At 44.4% G+C, this 23,443-nt stretch overlaps 1 protein-coding gene across 1 annotated transcript in view; it reads right to left on the reverse strand.

Annotated features, from left to right (window-relative positions):
• MLXIP (MLX interacting protein) overlaps positions 1–23,437 on the reverse strand; it is a 57,149-nt gene extending 33,712 nt beyond the window's left edge. Inside the window, exon 1 of the mRNA XM_034638127.1 lies at positions 23,188–23,437. Coding sequence (XP_034494018.1) covers positions 23,188–23,354 — 167 coding nt within the window. The 5' untranslated portion in view covers positions 23,355–23,437. The remainder of the gene's footprint in view (positions 1–23,187) is intronic.
• Between the last annotated feature and the right edge of the window lie 6 nt (positions 23,438–23,443).

A 23,443-nucleotide genomic window follows, 5' to 3' on the forward strand; every position in this document is an offset into this window, starting at 1 on the left:
ACCTGTTACCTGCCACTGGCCACAGCAGTGGGGACAGACTGTGTCCCCACCTTCCTGCCCACTGTATAGCCTTGCCTAAACATCTGGTCTTTCTGAACTTCAGTTCTTTTGGGGGGGGGGGGAGAAAACCAACCTACTTTACAGAGCTATGGTAAGAATTAAATGAAGTAAGGTATTTAGATGGACTAACAGCGTCTGGAACACAAGAGGTTGCCAATACAATGGATTTATGACTTCAGCTGACGTTCCCCATGACGTTCAGAGCTGCTCTGACTCTGTGTGCTGTGATTAAAGCACAATTAAAGGCTTCTCCGCCACAGCAGCCAAGCCTCCCAGCAACTGGACTCAGGCGACAAAGAGAGAGCATGACTGTTAGGGTGGGTTATGAGCAAAGGTCTAGAGGGAGGGAGGGAACTGCCATTTAGAGATTAGATACGCGGTTCTTCAATGAAACACAATCGAATCCCACTAGTGCCTGCACACAGACATAACTGTCTTTCTTTTTTCTTAGCACCGGTTCACTCTCCGGGTCACTCTCCACCACAAAGGAGTATCTACATAGTAGCAAGGTGTAATAGCCCTTCAACAAGAACTGCAGTTGGGGGCCTCCACGGCCTCCCATTACTGGTACACACACCCCAGTGGCTCCCTCTACCGTCTGGGGGCTGATGACTCACTTTCAACATCAGCTCTGGGGCACACTTCACAGCAGTGTCCTGTACCAGGCACCACTCAAGCTATAGAGAGGAATGATGTTCTGAGCACTGTAGTACTCCAGAGAAAGTGGGCAGTCTGCGGGTCTGTATATTTGGTGGTATAGCTGAATGCTAAGCCTGTTTCAGCTCAAAGTCCACAATTCTATAGGTCTATAAGAATAAAGAATAAGAAAGGTACCGAGTGAGAAACCACCACCCTAGAATGCAGAGAAGCCAACTTTAAGGCTGTTGGCACAATTAAAGAAGGGGTGGCCAAAGAGTTTTAATTCCTCAATTATTTATAAGGTACAGATAAACATGTTTTTTGATCGAAAAGAGGCTGCGATTCCAACTTGCTTTCACCACCAGGAAGCCAATCCAGCCCGTGCGGCAGAGGTCATCTGCAGGCCAGGAAAGGAAACATCCCAGCTAACATGTACCAAGAACCTGCGATGTGACTCTGCACTGAGAACTGGGTGACAGTGACATCAGGTCTTCACAAGCTACTAAGACAGTTCCGAGGGAGCTCAAGCTCATGTGCAGCGCATGGAAACACACAAAAGAGTGTTCAACGTCGTCGTCAGATCCAGGATGTCTTCCTCAAGTAGGCTGCCTGAGTTGAGGCCCCCACGGATGGGCAGGAATGAACCAGAAAAAGAGGATGTAGAGAAAAGGGCTGCAAGCAGAAGGAATAAAGAGGTCTTTCTCAAAATATTAGCAGTCTGGCTTCTGGTCCCCTCTCTCCTCCATCCTTAGCTTTGATGAGCGAAGAAGAAGTCAAGGTAAGAACACTGATTGTCTGGAGCCTTCAGGATCCAAGTCTCCCCCTTGCCAGTGGGATGGGGTTGGGCACAGCAGTGAAGTCCTCAGACAGAGAGAGAGCTATGGAGAAGGCAGTTCTTCTGTGTCTACATTGAGGGCCAGTGCAATTTCCTGACTCTGTCATGCAAAAAAGATGACAGAATGGGAGGAAGAGCTAGCTTGTCCCATCCGTTTCTGAAGTAAAACTGAAGGAGAAAGAAGGGAGAAAACGAGAGAGGAAAGGGAAGGGGAGAGCAGGATTGAGAAAAGGGAAGTTTGGGAAAGATATGTCTTCTACTATTGGTGGTTTGACTTTAAAAAGTGAAAAATCTCTCCTAAATAAAAAAAACAATAAGCAAATTCAGAAGGTAAGTGCCAAATGGAGGGAGAGATCGGGAAAGAACGTTACTAAGTAGTTCTACAAAATCGGTTAAGCTCCCTAACTACTTGCTAATTGCAGAGAGAAAAACATATCTACAATGAAAAGACCTGTGAGTCATCCTAACCAAATGATCAAATTCAGCATCATTAATAGTGGGACAACCTGACATTATGTATCTTTGATGTGACTATCCTGAACCTAAATGTAATCAAGCCTTTTAGGCCCAAAATGGTTTACAGGAAATACAGGGGGTGGAGGAACATGTTAATTAAACACAACAAGAAAACAAATACCAAACATGGGATGTTCTTCAACACAACTGGACCTGCCACTTCAAAAAGTCAATGCCGAAGGGAAAAGGTGGAAGGATCATTCGCTTTGACATGTAAATGACATAATGGTCATGAAAGGGAGTATCTTTATTTTTAGGAATATGAGGTCATGATGTCTCCAACTTTTTCTCTGAACCGTATGAAAGAGAGACACGTTCATAAAGCAGGTATGGCCAAGCTTAACAAATGTCTACCGCAGGTGGTGGCTGAAGGGGATGGCTGCACCACTGTTTCAAATTTTCTCTGTTAAGATTTTTTTATAATAAAAATGTTGAAAAAAAAAAAAAAGGAAAAAGAAAGACCCGGAGCACTTGGGTGGCTCAGTAGGTTAAGTGTCTGCCTTCCGGTCAGGTCATGATCCCAGACTCCCAAGATCTAGCCCCACATTGGGCTCCCTGCTCATCGGGGAGTCTGCTTCCCCCTCTGCCCACCCCCTGCTCATGCTCTCTCTCACTCTCTCTCTCAAATAAATAAAATCTTAAAAAAAAAGAGAGAGAGAGAGAGCAAAAAGGAAGAACTCAAAGGAAAGTCACAAACATAAAATAAATGGCCAAATTCAGGGAACAATGTATCCACTAGAGATCAAAGAAATGAAAAATTAAAGCACCTGAGATACCATTTTTTGCCTATCAGATTAACGACGATTTTTAAAAGCACAGTAATAATGCTACACGATTTTTTAAAAATGTACAGCCATTTTGGAAAATAATTTGGCAATTTCTTATGACGTGAAACATCTCCTTACCTATGATCCAGCATTTACACAAGAGAAATGAAAATGTGTCCATATCAAGACTTGTACATGAACAGTCATAGCGGCTTTATTCATAATGAAGCTAAAAACAATAAAATGAAGACAAGCCAAATGTCTATCAATAGGGGAATGGATAAAGCAAACTGTGGTATATCCAAGCAATAGAATATTAACTATTGATACATGTAGCAACACAGATGGATCTTAAAAACATGCTGAGCAAAAGAAATCAAGCAGAAAGTACATACTGTATGATTCCATTTATATAAAACACAAGGAAAGACCAATCTAATCTACAGTGAGAGAGCAGATGGGGGACGGGAAGAATGCCTGGAAAGAGTACAAAGGAACCTTCTGGGCGGCTGGAAATGTTCTGTATCTTGGCTTTAGTGGTTACACATGTGTATACATTTGTCAAAACGATTGAAATGTACATTTAAAAGGGTGAATTTTATTGTTTCCATATTAAACCCCAACAGAGCTGAATTAAATTTTCAAATTACAGTAATGCACCCAGCGTTGGGGAGAATGTGGGAGAATGGGATCTCCTATACACCGCTAGCGGGAATATTGACTAGTGCAACTTTTTTTTTCCTAACAGCTTTATTGGAATGTGATTCACATACCACACAATTCACGCATTTAAAGTGTACAATTCAACGGTTTTTACTCTAATCACAGAGTTGTGCAACTATCACCACAGTCAATTTTACAACATTCCCATTCCCTCAAAAAGACCATACCCCTCAGTCATCACCTCCCAATCCTAAGCAGCTACTAATCTACTTTCTATCTCTAAATGTGTGTCCACTCTGGACATTTCATGTAAGTGTAATCATGTAATAAGTGGTTTTGTGACTAGTTTCAACTTAGCATAATGTTTTCAAGGTTCATCCATGTGATAGCGAATATTTAGTTCCTTTTTATGGCTGAACAATATTTCCATTATATGGATGTAACATATTCTGTTTATTTACTTATTCGTTGATGGGCATTTGGGTTGTTTCCACCTTTGGGCTATTCTGAATAATGCTGCTATGAACACTTGTGCACAAGTTTTGTGTGGACATACACTTTCATTTGCGTAGACACCTAGGAATGCCAACTCCTGGGACAAATGGTACGTCTATGTTTAAATTTTTGAGCAACTACTAGAGTGGTTTCCACAGTGGCTGCACCACTTTACATTCCCACCAGCAGTGAAGTGGGTTCTAGTCTCTTCACATCCTTCACTAGCACTTGTCACACTATGATGGGTGTAAAGCAGTATTTCTGTGGTTTTGATTTTCATTTCCCTAATGATTAATGGTGTTGAACATTCTTTCATGAGTTTATTGGTCATCCACATATCTTTGAAGAAATATCTATTTAAGTCCTTTGCCCGCTGTTTAATCAAGTTGTTTGTCTTTTTATTTCTGAGTTGTAGTTTTTTTCTATATATTCTATAGAACATATCCATGTATCTAATAATGGATATTTTCTCCCATTCTGGGGGGTTGTCTTTTCTAAGTGGTACAACTTTTAAAATCAAGTCTGGCAACATTTATCAAAAATTTCGGTGTGAATACCCTTCTATTTTATAGTTTTAATTCTAAGAATTTATCCTGAAAAAATAATTAAAGAAGTGGAATGAGAAGAGCAAATAATAAGAACATTTATCACGGTACTATTTAAACTGGATCTCAATCCTTTCCTCATACACAAATAAAAATTAACTCCAAATGGATCACTGTCCTGCATGTAAGAACCAAAACTATAAAACTTCCTGAAGAAAATATAGGAAACTTAGAGATCTTGGGTCTGGGGATTTCTTAAATAGGACACAAAAAGCATTAACTACAAAAAAAAAAAGATACACTGGACTTCATCAAAATTTAAAACTTTTGCTCTTCAAAAGATGACTGAAAATGATAGTGCAGGTCTAGTTTTATCTACACAGGTACAGAAAAAAAATAAAAAGGATGTAGTGACAAAATAACAGGGAATATAATTCCACAGAGTGTTTCAGAAGATTCTGCTCTTTTCTTCCTGTCTTTCTGAAATGTCTGCATTCCCCATTTGACAATGACTACCCATTTCTATATAATGAGGAGAGCTGGAGAGGAATCTCCACAAAAATTTCCATTTTGAAAAAGGAAAAAAGTGAATTTCCATCTCATAATTAAGAGAAAATGATATTCAGTTTGCCATGTTGATTTGGAGTTTTGTGGGGTTTTTTTTTTTTTTTTGGCCACATTTCAAAAATAAGAATACATTGTAATTTTCTTAAGAGTGTATTATCTTTGCCCTTTTTTGCAGATAATTTCTATCATACACACAAGTTAATGTATCAACAAATTTCACTGATGTAAATGGATAATAATGGCTTAAGATGATTCTGTACAAGAAGTTTATATGTGTAACATTATCTCACAACTCTCTGTGGCTTAGTTATACAGAAGTAAAAATAATTCAAGACAGATAATAAAAGTCTGTGCACTTGACTCAGAGGAGAGTCTCTAAACCCTCACTAAGTTAATTACTCTAATTTTACACTCAATTTAACAAGTTATGCAAACCAATAGAAAACAGGAGGCACTAGACAAACAGGGAGGGTAAGTGGCAAACTCACTGTGGAACAAGTGGCAGCCAAGAGCCTGGAAGGGACAATCATTAGAGATACGAAAACCCAGGCACAAGAGAGCCTGTGATGGTTGAGCAGAGAAGCAAATATACATCCCTTTATAGTTCAAGAATATCAAGAAGGGACTACAATGACACAATAAATAATATTCAGAGATAGGTGGCTGGACAATCAAGTTATAGCCAAACATTCAAGAAAGCAGTGAAGATTATTATGTATTTGAGAGAGACTTCCACTTTTCATTAAAAATGGTTAATTTTATTACAGAGATGATTAACAAAATAAGTCATGGAGAACTGAAAAACTAGCTTATATCAAAGGAAGCTCTCTATTCATTAAGAGAGGGGCAAATAAATAACTAAGGTATTTTTGTAAAAGTAGTTTAAAAGCTACCCAATTTTAATGCCACTTAAAGGACTGAAATAAAGAAATAATTTAGATCCACTGACAGATTCTTCTAGGCTCCTCAGATCTCACCATGTAGGTGGTTCCCAAGACCAGCTCTGAGTAAGAACTAGCCCTGTGGACAAGATCACTTTTGTGTGTGTGTGGGCAGCAAAGCAAGGTTTACTGAGCGACAGCAAAGTGATAACACAAAACTCCGGAGGAGGTAGGGACCCAAGAGGGCTGCCACAAGATCACTGTCTATTACTACCCTCCCATCTGGCTCTGTCCACCACATATAATCTCCTGCCTTTGCACCTCTGCAAAAAGCACTTTAGCTTGGCTGTCTGGGGCCCAGGTCTTTAAAAAATGTTTGTCTCATACCCTGCATTTTTTCTAAGCTCTTCAAATGCCACTCTGCAACCACACTGCATTTGGATAGCTACCAGTTCATCTGCAGAAAAACTAAGTTCCTGACTCGGTAAGGAAACGGAGTCTGATCCTCTCACTGCTTATGTGAGCTACCTCCACCCCCACGTGAGTTCCTGCTGTCCACACCCGTGAGGCTGGCATTTCCACAAAGACAGCTGGATGTGACTAATCTGACCACACAAATACGAAACTAAACAAGGGGTGGAAGCCACTGCCACTTAAGTCAGCAGCAGAAAGAACCCAAACACTGAGTTCCTGCTTCCAGGCTGGAGGGACTGCGTTTGGGACTCCAGCCAGAGGAATTATTCACTCTGCAGATTAACTTTGTAGCTTGAAGCATCATACGCATGATAGGGGCAGATGCCGGGCCAAAAGGTCCACACAGAAGTCAGCTGGGCCGCAGTTGCAGCAGGTGGGGAAACTGGCCAGAGAAGGTGGTCTCCTGCATGAGGCAGGAGAGTGAGTGCCAAGTGAGGCTGAGGCCACAGGCAAGCAGCCCGATTCCTGGAGGCTCCATGCCGGAGGCCATGATGGCTACGACCCAGCTGGGGTCCAGGAGGGGCCTGGGATGGCTACTGACCAGGAGGCAGCTGTCTATTCTGGAATGGTTAACTAATCGCCTAAGATGCTACTGAGTCAAGAGGGCAAAGGAAAGCAGGTTCTTCCCCCTGGACCAGGCAGTCCTCCTTCTGCCTGCCCCCACGAACGTGGCTGAGGTGGAAGAAAAGCAGCCAGTCTCAGAGCACTGAACCGACTCAAACTGAACCAACTGCTGCTTTATTCAAAACAATGATGGCTTTGTCAGGAGATTGCAACAGGCCAACAAGAGCCAGTTGAAAAACCTGCCCTCCCCTCCTAATTTCTGCCCCCTAGTCCCCATGACTTTAAAACATCACACAAAAAAGAGGGGGAAAAAGTACACATTTAAACCAACATCAGCCAACCCACGTGACACAAGAGAGGCAGGCCAGCTGCCACTCAGAGATGACACATCACTGGAGCTGGCTGTTTTGCTGCCATGGATCTCCTACCCAGGAGCTGGAACTCCCGGGACATATTTGAGTCTCACTTACTGATATATTTCCAGTGATCCCAGCCAACAGAGAACAAAGGGCTGAAACGTCAAGTTTTTCTATAGTGCTGCTGGGTCAACGTTCCAGGACATCTGGGAGGGCAGCACACCCAGGACCTCAATCAGAGCTACCAAGCTAGGGTGGCTGCCCCTAGCTTTACAAGAGCCTCATAGCTACTACCCCAGGACCCTCTAGGGCAGGAAACAGAAAGAAATTCTCTGCAGGAACTAACTGGAGCGAGCTGGGGTGGGGGAACGAGCAGATTACAGTATTTCTCCCACCACACCCAGCCTTGCTCACTTCATCCGTATTTTACCAATCAGCAGCAATCACCTCAAGCACTATACAAACACACCCATAACTCTAAGGAGCCTGCAACAAGCACACAAACAGAGATAAGCAAACAAAGTTACGGGGCAAAAAGCAGCTGGCTAACTACTGGCCAAGCCAGCTCAACTGTAATCAAGAGGTCTCTGGCAGGCTGCTTTGAGAAGCAACTTGGGAGGCCATGCATGCCACAGGTGAGTTTCCCCCAGCACCACCTGCCTGCTGGCTCTCAGGTACTGCACAAGGACAATGCCAAGGACAAGCCAGAGGAGGCTGATAACTGGGTTCTTTGCTTTTGTTGGAAGGTTTTTATTCCATGGGGAAAAAACCTTCTGACAAGGTCTCTCATGGGGGGGGGGGGATCATGAATTCCAAAGCTAAAGGGAAATAGAGACTTGTCTAATGAGTAGAAGACCAGCCTGAGAAAGAGCTAGGAGGCTGGGGGGCCGGGCTCTGGAACCCTGAGCTGGAATGTGGCACATGGATGTGGATGCCACAGTGGGCAGCCTAACCTCTCCACTGAACCAAGAAGTCCTATGACTAATGCCGTTTTTCAAACATAACCAAGGTCCTCATGTCTCCAACCAGCCCCTCCACCACACATTCTGCCAGCAGCGCAGGGGTATGCTAGATGGAACCACAGAAACCCCACAACTGATCAAAACTGACGAGTAAGGCTTCCAAAGCCAGAGGTCAGCATCTCTGGACTTGATGTGACAGAGCTTAATTAAATTGTTTTCCAGCAAACTCAATTAGCTTTTCCTTCCACAAACCAAGTCATACCAGCATTTTGTTTTATATTTCAAAGGAAATGCATCCACACAGCTCCCCATCACGTGGGGTATGGATTTACACAGTTGGAGTTACAAACTTTCATGACACTCAATGCTCTCCCTGCCACTGGAACAACGAAAAGCCAAGGAACCGCATTCACCGGTTCACATCATTACGAAGCCCTTGGCCTCAGGGGTCTGTCAGCCAGCAGGACACAGTGCAGACATGCCAGCTCAGGCCTCAGTTCCGCCGTGCATGCTGCTGATGGGCGTGTCAAACACCATCCATCCTGTTCCCTGCCCTTCTGCAGGCTGTAGCGACACACAAAAATGCGGGAAGCTTTTCCTATCAGCAGCCAAGGGCATAGAACAAAAGGTGCTTTTCAGCTGCGTACCTGCTCACCTCCTTCCTCCACACACATCTTATCGATGAGGACTGGGAGGGTGTGACAAGGCAGGTGGGGTGCCTAATGTGGCAATTCCAATTGCCGCCTGTTTTCAAGAGTCTGCTGAAAAGAGTCTCAGGGTCGAGGGCTATTTCTGTCAGGGAGAAGGAGGAGGCAGAGCCACATTTCCAGAGTAAGTAGCCACCTTGCAGCACAGTAACAGAGATGAAACAAGGGCCCAGAAACACCTTAAAGTTACACAAAAATACCATGAAATATTCTCAATAACCAAGAGAGGGATTAAATAAGTAGTATATCCACACAGTGAAATATCATTCAGTCACTAAAAAACATTGCAGATGAATATTTTAGGGCTTAGAAAGATGTTCATAATCTATTAAATGGAAAAAAAATACACTCATAATGACAAAAAAAAAAGAAAAAGAAAAAAGCCCCACAAGGTCTGGAAGGATAAACACTAGGGAACTGACAGTAGTTATCTCTGGGTGTGGCTTTTTTTTTTTCCTGGAAAGAAGCCTGGAAATACAGTCAAATTTCAAAAAGTAAGATGTTAAGCCTAATAACTCCCCAACTTTTCAGGGAACATATCTCAGCAGAATCACGGCACCTCTAATAATAAATACAAATTCTATTTCAATCTGGCTTAGAAGCAGAAGTTCTTGGTATTTAAGAACCATAAAGCTTGGGGCGCCTGGGTAGCGCAGTCGTTTAAGCGTCTGCCTCCGGCTCAGGGAGTGATCCCAGCGTTTGGGGATCGAGCCCCACATTAGGCTCCTCTGCTGGGAGCCTGCTTCTTCCTCTCCCACTCCCCCTGCTTGTGTTCCCTCTCTCGCTGGCTGTCTCTCTGTCAAATAAATAAATAAAATCTTAAAAAAAAAAACATAAAGCTAATTTGCCCACAGCCTTATAGATCAGATCAAATACAGATAGAAATCCGAGAACCGGAACATGCCCAAGGTGGCTGCACAGACCGTACTTTTATGTGTGAACATGTGTGTTAGGCGGAGGATTCTAAAGTGGCACATCTATTCTTATCTTAACTGCCTCAAATACACACACACACACACACACACACACACACACACACACACGTTAAATGTGTAGGTCAGAAACCTTAAACGAGAGCCCAGACACAGGCCTCCTCAGTCTAACTTAGAGTTATAATTTTGTTTCAGCTATAACCAAATCAACTGTTCAGAGTTAGATCAAATTATTACCCCTTTCCTCCAGAATCCCCCTATGAAAACAGCCCCACCCCAGCCAAGTATGCTGAAGTTAAGGGGTGTAGTCTGAGATAGACTATAAAGCTAAGAGTAACTTCTAGTCCAAGAAATTCACAAAATGCAGAATCGGCCCTCCATCTCCCAAGATCAGATCATTTACAATAATTGCCCAAGCTCCTCCTAACTCAAAGTAACCATCTACTAGGTGCACATTTACCGCTGGGATTTACCAGGCAATCTTAGATTTTATATTCAGAAGAGTACAGCCCCATGACTTCAAACACAGCACAAGGTAGAAGGTCCACATTAAGAGCTAGTACACCTAAAAATATCTTCCTTGTGCCAGAAGCTGACCTGTGGCAAACAGCACAGCACATTCCTTCATCTCTTTGGCCAAGACTCACTTCTAAACTAGATTTAACCTAGCCCAAACTCATTTCCCCAGAATAACTAATACTTGGATTCAGACATTAAACTATAAATTGAAGCAAAATTTAAAAGTGGAGTTCACATATTAATTCAGATTTCTGCCAACTTTTCAAATATGCCAAATCTTGTAACACGGGCTCACATTCCGAAATAGCAAGAATCAAACACCTGAAGCTGAGTGATGGCTGCCGCCTTTAGACCAGGCAAACATTCTTTAATTCACCACACACCCCACCACTCCTTATTGCCTTTCCTTCCATCACTGAGGCCACATCAAATGCAGTTTATGCTTACATGGGTGTTCACGATAAAAAATATCTCTGTAACCATGACTTTTATCAAAAGGAGAAGAATACATGATAGAAAAGGTCCCCTTTTCCTCACAGATGGCTCACATCACTTTCTGCCCCTTGTGGGCATTTGTATTTGTAACCTGACTCACACAAGGAGGAAAAAAGGTCTTAATGGGATAACCAAAGAGAAGGTGATTTGGCAAGCTATCGGCAAGCTGGAGAAGCAGGTCATTCTCCCAACCATTCTCTCGTTTACTATACACAGAAGAGATGGGGAGACACCAAATAATGAAATTTCTAGACACTGACATATTTAAGATCTTGGAGATCATGTGGTCCAGTGCTTCCCAAGTCAGACTTCCTAAAGATAATACTGAAAATCTGAAGTGTCTTAAATATTTTTTAAATAACAGTCTCTATTGAGACACAATTTCCATGCCACAAAATTTTCTCTTTAAAAATGTTCATTGGTGGGGAGCCTGGGTGGCTCAGTTGTTAAGCGTCTGCCTTCAGCTCAGGGCGTGATCCCAGGGTTCTGGGATCGAGCCTCACGTCGGGCTCTTCCGCTGGGAGCCTGCTTCTTCCTCTCCCACTCCCCCTGCTTGTGTTCCCTCTGTCAAATAAATAAATAAAATCTTTAAAAAAAATAAAAAATAAAAATAAAAATGTTCATTGGCAGTTAGTACATTCACAGCATTGCGTGATCTTCACCATTCTCTGATTTTAGAACATGTTCATCACCCCTTTAAAAACCCCACACCCATCAGCTGTGCTGAACCATTCTTCCATCCCCATGGCAACCGCTACTCCACTTTCTGTTTTATGAGCTGCCTAATCTGGACATTTCATATAAATGGGATCACAACAGGTGGGCCTTTGTGTCTGGCCTCTTAGCATAATGTTTTCAAGTCTCCTCCATGCTGTAGCATACATCAATACTTCACTCCAAAGGTTGTCTTCAATATTTTTAAATGTATTTATTTGTCAGTGATAAAGCCATGGTGGTCATTCTTTAAATAAATGCAATTTTCTTATTTTGCTAACAATGCGAAAATTTTCAAATATCCAGAAAAATTGAAAAAATTATACAGGGCACACCCATGTACCACAACCTGGATGCTACAATTAACACTTTGATGTGTTTACTTTATCGCAAGTTGATCTATTCATCCACCCACCTTATTTATTTTTGAGCAGTGGTTCTCAAAGTGATCTGGAGATCCCTGGGGGGTCCTTGAGGCCCTTCTGGGGGTCCATGATATCAAAACTATTTTCAAAATAATACTAAGAGGCTTTTTCCTTTTTTTACTCTCATTCTCTCTAGAGTATACGGTGAAGTTCTCCAGGCATGTGATACTGCAACAGATGAATGCAGAGATGAGCATCCAGCTGTCTTCCAACCAAACGTTAGCTGAACATTAAAGAGATCTGCTTGTTTTTTCAGAGAGCGGTTATTTTCTACAAAACTGTTATTTAGGTTAACACGTAATGGGTTTATCATTTTTTTCAATGCTTTAACAAATATTTTCACATTTTCTCAGTTTTCCTTTCTTATGTGGTAAACATCAACAGATATAATCTACACAAACAAAAGCTCTTTGGGGTTTTCAATATTTAAGAGCACAAAGGGGTCCTGAGACCAAAAGGTTTGAAAACCCCTATCTTAAAGCCCTTCGGAGTAAGATGCAGACATCTGCACACCTCATCCTTAACACATCAGCATGTTTAACATCAACCAGAGTTCAGTATTTGTCAATGGTTCCTGTTGCTTTTGGTAAGATTTACATATAAAAAATGTACACATTTTACACGTGCTGTTCTCATTCAATGAATTCTGACAAATATATCCACAATCCTCTACCAAGATGACCACCATCCTAGAAGTTCTCTTGTGCCTCCTTCCAGTCAGTCCCCTCTCCAACCTCCCTCAGAGGCAAGTTCTGGTGTGATTTTTCTTCACCTTAGTTTCACCTATTCTAGAACCTCATATAAATGAAATCGTATATACTCTTCAGAGTGAGGCTGATTTCATTCAGCATAATGTTTCTGAGGTTCATCATGTTGTTGCATAGACCGGTAGTTTGATCTTTTTTATTGCTGAATGCACACTGTTTCTAAAGCAATCTCTCTCAAAAACATCAGGTCCACCGAAGATAAATAAGGTTGGTAACCATGGTTCTAGTCTAAGCTCTTCCCCCACCCCTTGCCTTCCCCCCCACCCCCCATTAGAGACACAGTGACTTAGAGGGGTTGTGGTATGTCACTAACCGGTGGCACAACTGTCCAATAGTGCGCAAACCAATCATCTCTTTCCACCCCGTGCACTGCCGTTTCCTCGTCTCACCTTAGAAGAAAGTTCCCATCTCAATCTGTATGAGAATTTTATTACTGGAATGGAAAATCAATACCCAAATGAAGATACTAGGTCCTCAAAAACATGTCTGTCATGAATGGATAAACAAATGTGCTATGTTAACACACAGAATACTACTCAGTAATCACAAGGAATAAAATACAGACACGTATTTTATTATACATAAAATACACAACATGGATGAACCTTGAAAACAGGATGCTAAGTGGAAAAAGCCAGACGTAAATTGTTCCATTTATATGAAATGTCCAGAGAAGGCAAATCTAGAGACACAGAAAGCAGATCAGAGTGCATCTGGGGCTAAGGTGGGAACTGGGATCAAACGTAAAAGGACAAGATTTCAGTGGGGTGATGGAATCCAGTGCTAGAACTGGATTGGGATAATGACTGCACAACAAATCAATGAACAGTAAACTTAAGATGAGCATGTTTTGGGGTGCCTAGGTGGTTCAGTCAGTTAGGTGTTCGACTCTTGATATCGGCTCAGATCTTGGCATGGGACTGAGCCCTACCTCAGACTCTCCACTCGGCAGGGAGCCTGCTTGCTCCACAGGGAGTCTGCCTTTCCCTCTCCCTTTGGTCCTACCCCACCTAGCACTCTCTCTCTCCTAAATAAAAATAAAAATCTTTAAAAAAAAAAAAAAAAGATGTGTGTGTTTTATGGTATATAAATTATACTTCAGTAACGTTGCTAAAAAACAACAACAAAAACTTGTCTGTGCAAGTGGCTAAAAGAGTCCTGCTCCAAGGCAGAGAAAGACCTGTTTGATAATTTAAAGAACAAAGAAGGCATTTTAAAAGACCTTGCTTGCTACTCCACTAGAAAAGAGTTGTTTACAATAGCAAACTAATACGAGCATATGTTGTTTTAAGAATTCATTCAAAGTGTTTCATTTTAATAAATAAAAGGGATTTATAAACTAACTTCCTCTAAAAAGCTCAGTACCAAGCTATCAGGGCAGGTCCCAGCTGCCCATCATGAGACGAGGTAGTTTGCCCGCAAACAGGCCAGGTGCCACGTGAGCACAGGAGGAAGTTGTTCAGGGTGTTCTTTCAGAAACTCGATTATTGGGTAAATACCTAGAAACTAAGTTAATCTCCTTACTTTTTACATAAGAAGCTGTTTCTTGTTTTGATGACCGAGTTTGTCTCATGGTGACAAGCCGAAAGAGGCCACCCTCTTCCCTATGCCCACAAGCCACAGAGGAAAGGAAATGTAGCATTCAGAACAGATCCTCCTACTCCCAGAACATTCCTCAACAGCAAAGCTACACTACCGAAATCCTCATGGTTTCTCACTCCACTGCAACTAAAACTCCCGAACCTGTTTCTCTCAGCAGCCTGGTTCTCTTTGCTGTCTCCTTCTGAGCTCTTACTGCTTAGTTTTACTCTTTGCTGTTAGATTCTTTATCTTCACTTCTGAGACTCAAAAGTGAGGAATCCTGTTTCTGAAATTGTTTTTCCAGATCTTGGACGCCTTCCTAGAGCTCCCCTTCTATGCTGCCTCCTTCCAGATGATTTTTCTGGTGATGCAGTCCAACCCCAAATATATTAAGAATGCTACATTTGGAGAAGTTTCTTCAGAGCATTTAAGATCAGGCAGTATTCCTCTACCACAACCAGACCCAGCCGAGCAAAAATATCTTTTGGGATATATGATAGTATATATTTTGCAGGAAAAAACACTGCCTTCCCAATGCCAGCTCGAAAGTCCCAAACCTCCCATCGGCAGCTGGCCCCCTCGAGAGGCACAGTAGAGGTTTGGGAGCCAAGACAGAACAGCATGGACAGAAGACTGGTCAAGGCTATGGTGAAGATTGCGCCAGCGATAATGAGGACCTCGCTGAACAACTGAAGTGCCCCCTCCACGGACAGCCCCCTCGCCGCCTCCTCTTAGGGAAGCTGCCCCTCCCACAGCTCCGGCCACAGGGCACCCACAGCAGACAAGTTCAGTGCGCAGCACAGCAGTGTCCTGCCAGCGCACCTGACTGGGCCTTCCTCAGCTTCCTCATCTCAGTAAGGGTCCCCACGGCTCAGGCCAAAACCTCCCAGTCATTGCAGATGCTAGTCTTTCTTTAATCCTCTGTGTCCAACCGCTTGGCAAGTCCAAAACCCACCCTGAATCCATCCAGTTCTCCTCACCTCCACGGCTGCCATCCTAGTCTGAGAAAGGCTCCAACAGCCTGCCAAGTGGTACCCCTGCTTCTACTCTTGTCTCCTATCGACTAGTCTCCACAGAGCAGCCTCAACAAGCTGCATCCCCCAGTGTGGTGAGCACAAGATCCTAACTTCTCACCATGGCCAACAAGGCCTCTTGCCTTTTCAGTCTTGTCTCCTACCACTCACCCTGCCCTCAACGTTCTAGCCACGTTGGCCTTCTTTCTAGCCCTGCAATATGCCAAGTTCGTTCCACTTTGGGCCTTTGCCTCAGGCTCTTCTACGGCCTGGGATGCCTCGCCATGCCTGGCTCCTACGCACCACTCAGGTTTCAGCTCAACCTGAAATGTCACCTCCTCATAAGACTTCTCTGACCAGTGAGATACAGTATCTGGCCACCCTCCCCCAGCCCTATCACTTTCCTTCTTTCATCTTGTTTTATGTGCTTCTCTGCACTAACAATACACATCTGATTTGCTTACCGATTCCCCTTACTAGAATATAAACTCCATGAGGGGAGATGACTAATTTTCCTCATTTAGTACTGTATCACCAAGGCTAAAGCTGTGCCTAGCACCCAACAGAGGCATGATTAATAACTTCTAGAAGGAAAGAGCAGCCAATCCAAAGACCATGGCCAGACTCATGCTCTGGGACCTGTGAGTTTCTGCTCAGAGAGGGAGAAGACAGCTAGTCTCCCCCTCAAACATTTTAATTGGAGGCTATGGGCTTAGTTTGGCAATTGGCAAAGGGCACTGGTGGGAATAGGAAGCTCTAAGCAAGGGTTGTATCTGAAACACAGGCCACAGGCAAACCCTAGTCAGGCAGATGCAAAAGCCCCACTAAGCAGAAGCTTTGACACAGAAAAGAAACAGGGCTGCAGGTAAGCGAGCCAGCTGGCAGTGGGATAAGCAAGACTGCAAAGAAAAGCAGAGCCTGAGAAGAGCCGAGTCACTTTACAGGGGTGAAGCAGGAAAGAAGGACAAGCTCCCCATGCCGAGGACACCACAGAGCCGCCTGGAACCTGGCTCCAGTCTGCACTGAAGTCAGGCAGTCCTAAGAATCCTGGAATCATCATGAGATTACCAGCACCTTTCCTGATCCTTGTTATAAACCCCATTACACAGGAGAGCACAAGAAGGTCCCTGATCCATGATCCTGATCTCAAGAGCTCTGTCTAAATAAAATACAACTCCTGTGGCCTGGATTTCTAACTACAGACAGAATTTCAACAAAAGATGGAAAATACCATCAAAGATATTTGCTGTCTGAACTCCACATATTACATCAAAGAGAATGAGAGCCCACACTGAATTTTTCATCATTGTATGAATCCTTAAAAATAAGTAAAGTTAACTTTCTACAATACCCTATTCTAGGAATTGTACTGAGGACTAAGGATACGACCCATTTTACAGGCTTTTCCTTATGTAACTGAGCCCCCCCCCATCACTAGATCCCCTGAACTGGTACCTACTACACCCTGTATAACTTGAGAGAACTCCAGGGTGGGCTGTTATGCTCTCCTGTGGTTGAAGGAGAGCTGAAAATGCCTTCTACATAACCTGCATTACATGCTTAAAAACATGACCTCAAGGAACATTTCAAATTAGGCTGTACTAGTTTCCTATGGCTGCTATAATAAATGACCACAAAATGACTGGGCTTAGAGCACCACCTATTTATTATCTTATAATTCTGGAGGTCAGAAGTCTGATGTGGGTCTCACTGGGCTAAAAATCAAGATGTCAGCAGGCTGGGTTCCCTCTAAAGCTCCAGGGGAGAATATGTTTTCCTGCCTTTAACAGCATTTAGAGGCACCCACATTCCTTAGCATACAGCCCTGCCTCCATGTTCAGGGCCAGCAACATCAGGCCACGCCTTCTGCTCCTCTCTCTGCTTCTCTCTGATTTCTTCCCCTATTTTTAAGGACTTTTGTGATTACAGTGGGCCCACCCATATAATCCAAAATAATCTGTCCATTTTATTTTTTTTTTAAGATTTTATTTATTTATTTGTCAGAGAGACAGCGTGCACACAAGCACAGGGAGTGGCAGGCAGAGGCAGAAGCAGGCTCCCCACTGAGCAATGCACCCGATGCAGAACTCGATCCCAGCACCCTGAGATCATGACCTGAGTCAAAGGCAGACATTTAACTGACCCAGCCACCCAGGCGTCCCTAATCTCTCCATTTTAAAGGTAGCTGATTAGCAACCTTGATTCCACCTAACCTAACATATTCACAGGTTCTGGGAATTACAACATGGATATTGGGGGGAGGGGGTGTCATTAATCTGCTGCAACAGTCCACATGGGCCACAACACAAATACCAGCCAACAAAAGCACTCAGCCTGTTGTCCCACTCCACACCAACATCCTCTAAAGCACTGCTCCACAGAGTTTGTGTTTGTCTCTGTACAGGTGGAAATAAACAAGGCTCGCCAAGGGCAAGTTTATAATGTTGGCTTCTAGGTCCCTGAGCTTCCCTTTTCAATCCCACAGTATTTCTTAATCACTTAGTATGTGCCAGACACTGTTAGGCTCTGTGGGAAAGTCAAAGGTGAAGATAGCACGAATGGTGCCACGTCAGGTCTACGTAACAATACGAGGCAGAATCCACGACAGTCATGGATTTGCAGAGCAATGTGGTATACGTGCCCTTTGAAAAGCCGTACTAGGACAACAGTGCTTGAGCTGAGTCTTGAAGGACGGGTAGGAAGGGCAGCACATGCAAGGGCACAGAGCAGCCTAAAGGCATTCCTTTTTCCCATCTTGGTTTCCCCATGCCTGGCTTTAGAGGGACTGGCACTCTCACCTCCTAACAGAACCACAGGCTTTTGTGGGACAGATGAGACAGGCGACTTCCGCTCCAGAGACACTGCCTTAGACCAGCTGCCTCACCCCAGAACAGGGCAAATTAACCTCTAAACTTGGGGAGGGGGTATTTTTTTAATATGGAAAATGAGGATTCCACCACCACACACCTGAGAAGGCTATTGTGAGAGCTGCTTAAGATCACTTAAAGAGAGCGGCGCCTAGGTGGCTGAGGTGGTTAAGTGTCTGCCTGCGGTTCAGGTCATGATCCCAGGACCCTGGGACAGTGTCCCACGTCATTATCCTCAGGCTCACTGCGCAGAGGGGTATCTGCTTCTCCCTCTGCCCCCCCCCCCATCTCTTGTGCTCACTCTCTCTCTCTCAAATAAATAAATAAAATTTTTTAAAAAATCACATCAAGAGAATCCAGAACACAGGAGTGCTCAGTTAGTGTGAATCCTCATCCCTTCTTCCACCCTTGCAAATAAACTCCCCCCACCTTCTCCTCTAACCTCTTTTCCCAGGCTCTTCCCAATATTATCGCCTTTCTTCGCCCTTCCATCAGGATGGCAATTAGCCAATCAGCCCCTATGTGAAAAGGAAATCTGCTCCTAGTCTACTAAAGGGAAGAAGATAGAGAAAAGGAACACTGGGGCTTCCTGCTGGGGAATATGGTCCATGACTGTGGACAGTTAACATGGGGAAGGGGAGGTCAGTATTAAACCCTGATGTCAGGGGAAACCATCCACCCTGATAGCAATTATGTAAATACACACACTCTCTCAATCTCAGTACTGCCGTCAGAGCTGGCTCATGTTTTTTATCACAGCCCTTGCTAACTATTGTACCACTGTCTGTCTGTCCCCCACCCCCTAGTTTGTGAGCTCCTCAAAGACAGGGACTGTCTTTCTCATCTCTGTAGCCCTCATTCCCACCTGTGCATGCCCCTCAGTCCATTCTATATAATGATCAAATACTGAAAAAAGTGCAAAAGAAAGCCTGCTTATCTTTGGCACGGTTGCAGAAGAGTAAATTTAGTCATTTGTGTGCATGGTTCCCATTTACATCTAGTTACCATGCCTAGCATTAGAAAGTACTTCCACTGATAACCTAAAATTTGGAGGATACCGCGCTCTAAACCTTTAATCCTAGCAATTCCTTAAGTCTGGCAGAGATTCCTACCTTGGTTCAGGAACACAGGGTTACTATACAGAGCATACGTATACAGGGGTAGATTTTGGAAATTTGTATCCCAAGGCTATCTCACAGGTCCAAATTAAAAGGTCTCCTCAGATATCCGCTTAAGCAGAAACCCATTGTCCAGAAAGCTACTGCTTATCCCTAAATACATTAAAAAAAAAAACAAAAAACAAACACATTTCTTGCCCTCTGGAGACATTCACACCTAGGCTTCCTAATAAAGAGTTACATAAAAAGGTAGAGAAGTGAAACCAAAACCAACCCCCCAAAAAAGCTATCTACTAGATGTGATCAGAATCTGTGTGGGTGAGTTACATGTGTGACATTCCTTAAAATGCTAAGAGGGCAAGAACCATGAACTATGTTCTAGAGTACATAGCTCCATTGTGGAGCTTGGAAAGCATGGGCAAAGCAAGAATGCGTCTATTTAGTATTTGTCAAGCAGGCATTTGAAAGCTACACTGAAAGACCCCAGTCAGACACGTTATTTCCTTCAGCTTACAGATGAGGAATCTTGGTCCTCCTAAACATCAGCTTGGTAAAGACAGAGAACTGGATTCAGCCTGTGAAGCCCCCTCTTGCCTGCTAGGTACTAGACACATTCACAGACATTCTATCCGCTAATCCTTACATCCACCCTGCGGGGCAGTTTTATCCTCCCCATTTCACAGTGGCAGACAGGAAGGCTTTGAAAAGGTAAACCATGGGCTTTTCCCCCATGATCTATCACCTAAACTTTGCCTTGGAGAAAGGCAACTTCTTCCCCTCCAGAACGTCCCAGTAATTGAGCGCCCATTGTAGGACCAAATCAAGATGTTTTGCTATGGGGCTACTTAGCATCACAGAGTGGGAAGGACATGGATTCTAAGGCCAGATATGGACCTGGAATCCCCTTGGCACTATTACTTACCCAGACGGGCCACTGGGCACCCTCACGTGCAGTCCCCATTTCTCAAACACCCCATTCCCCCACCCAAAGTCAGTCTTGCTAAAGACCCTTTAGAAGTTCAAGACTTTGCGTGTTCAGGAACAGATCATATTCAGAATCCCTGGACCACTTCACGGGACTGGGAAAAAAATAACCACAACTTCCCTTGCATTTAGTTCCTCCCCAAAAGAGCTGTTGAACCTCATCTGGAAACAGCTGGGAGACAGCAGTTTAACAGGAAACCAAACCAAAAAAAAAAAAAAAAAAAAAAAAAGCACAGAGTGTACCAGGGAGAGTTAGGCAGCTAGAACCAAGAGACCAGGGGACAGACAGGAAGTTGAGGTTAGAAAGAGCCTAGGCCAGAAACAGTCACGCAGAAGAGGCCCCGCTGGCCTTCGTCTAGGTCCAAGGAGAAGGAGAAAACCTGGACAACAGTGGTGAAGGCTTGAACCCCATGGAAAGGGAAGTCAGACCACCAGTGAGATCAAGTCTGCTTCCCTCCCTGCCCCCATCTCAACCCTCCTTCTCTGAGAGCCAGCTAGTGGTCATGATAGGACAGCTGAAGTCAGAAACTCACTTCTGTTCTCTTGCTGCTTTCTGTGCCAGGGGCTACAGCCCAGACAACTGGTTTTGAGTCATTCCTCTGTCAATCTGTACCACAGTTCCACCCTGCCAACTAAATTCGGGGTCAGTCAAATCAGCCTTACACAGAGAGACAAAGAGTATCTTCATGAGAAATTACTAGGCAGATACCCACTGGGGACCTGCAGAGTGGCAGGACTTGTGCATAGGGAGCTGCAGCAAAGCAAAAGAGCCAGGGGGGCTGGAGGTCTTGAAGAGCAAGGTAAGGGTGCACTTTGCAATCAAGAAACTTAACTGAGCAATGGCCAGTTGCCAAGATATTTTTGAAAGAAGTGGGGAAAAAATGCCATTACTAAAATTCTTTGGTGTTATTTAATAATAAGCCTTTAGGTTATCCAAACCTAAAAGGGCAAAGGGAAGACTGGTTTATTTTTCCTTTAGCAGAGCTTAGGTAAGAGCTTTCTACTCATGCCTCCTGCTACTTAATCATCACTTCTCTCCCAGTACACGAAGAAGTTTATATTAAAAGAAAGAAAAGGATTAAGTCCTCTTAATAAAACACATTCCAGTCTTTCACCTATAGTTTTGTTGGAAAAGGCTCCTGTGGCATATGCTATGATCTAGGTGGGTTTGATTCCAATGAAGTGCTCAAAATTCAAGACTGAGAAAGTAGGACTAAAAGACGGCAAAAGGCTGCAATCTCAATACCATTAAAAAAAAAAAAAATAGAACATCTTCACAGGCTCAGTGCCAGCTCAAACTGGCAAGACTAGAGAATCAGAGCAGAACCTAACCAATGTGCCACGCAAGGGGGATGGGAAGAGAGCTCTGGGTAATACACTGCAGCCATGTGGCAAACAAACCACCAGGGAAACCTTCAAGAGAGGAAATGGGGTGGGGGTGGGAGGGTTCGTTTCAGGAACATAACAAAGGAACAAGTTGACTAATCATTTATTCCAGGGAGGGAAAATGCTACCCTGAGCCATGTTTTAACTTCAGGTAAATGTGTAATGTTTTAACTTGGATATACCTGGGTTTAAAGGCTCTCCAAAAGTGGGGGGGAGTGGGGGGAACATACCTACTTTTCTTTACCCTGTTTCTGGAGTCTCCTAGGAAACTTCCCCTGTGCTGCCTGTGCAGCAGACCTAAGACAGCCTGAGCCAGTCCAGTTACCAATACAATAACCCCACTCAAGCAGAGATCCTATCGTGAGCTTCGTGCAGGACTGGACTGCTCTGCACTGCAGCTAGCCCAAAAGAAGTTCTGTTGCTGAAGCAGTCACCTGGCATAAACACCTAACATGCACACGGAAGGAGAGGGTGGAAAGACACTTTAACTCATGAGGGCCAGGCATATCTGTGACTTAGAAAAAAAAGGGATTTCTGCCCAGAGATGGATCCACGTGTCATAATGGTGTCTGGGATGCCTGCCCTCAACAATGCCATCTCCATATAACGTTTCAGGGCTGACCAGAGAACCTTCCAACGTGTCAGGGGGGCAGACTGAACCTCCAACAGCTGTGGCTCCAAAAGTCTACCTAGGAGGCACCCAGGGTGGCCACTAAGGTGGGAGAGGGTCTCCCAATAAAGGAGATGTGAGGCGACCCAGCCTCCCTCCGCTAGGACAATAAGAAAAGTAGCTAACATTTATGGAGCATCTAACTATGTGTCAGGCACTGGAATAAGCACTACCTCTCTCGCATCCCCAAAATAGCCAATGGATGCTGATACTACTGTCATCCCCTCTTCATAAAAGAAGAAACAGGCTCCGAGATTTGACACAACCATTAAATATTGCAACCAGCACTTAAGCCACCCCTGGACAGGTGCTCTTAACCACTACTCAATATTGCTGGAAACACACAAAGCATTTGGGGGAAGGGGTGAGGAGAGTTGAGTAACACAAGGGGCAGCCTGTATTTACACCTCTTTCGTGGCCTCGGGACACTGGAGGCGAGGGCCTGGATGAAGAACGTGAAGCCGGAAGAACCCAAGCACTGCTAGCACGGGAAGAGGCCAGGACACCGACCCCTCTGGCTTCCACTGAGGATCCCAGAGCCATAAATCCTCCCAAAGGGGCAAGAACCAATGGGAATGCATGCAGCCCTGGGGTCCTCAGGCGGTCGAGCCCTCCGCGCGGATTTTGTCAAAGTAGGAAGCTCCTCTCGAGAGGTGGGGCCGGCCCGGGGTCTCCGGGTCCCTACCTGTAGGCCAGAGTCATGCACTCGAAGAGTTTGGTGAGCGAGGCGTCGATGGACAGGTGGCAGGAGCTGGTCTTGCCGAAGCAGTAGGTCTGGCACGTCTGCTTGTTGACCGTGTCGAAATCGTAGCCCTTCTTGGGCGGGTGCTCGCGGTGTGGCGACGACACCATGAAGTGGCCGCTGTGGATGATCTGCTGGCGGCGCGGAGGCTCCTCGCGGCCCGGCCCGGCCCTGGGCGGCGGCGGCGCGGCGCTCGCGT

The sequence above is a fragment of the Ailuropoda melanoleuca genome, chromosome 12 (genome assembly GCF_002007445.2).
Source record: "Ailuropoda melanoleuca isolate Jingjing chromosome 12, ASM200744v2, whole genome shotgun sequence".
NCBI classification, from domain to species: domain Eukaryota; kingdom Metazoa; phylum Chordata; class Mammalia; order Carnivora; family Ursidae; genus Ailuropoda; species Ailuropoda melanoleuca.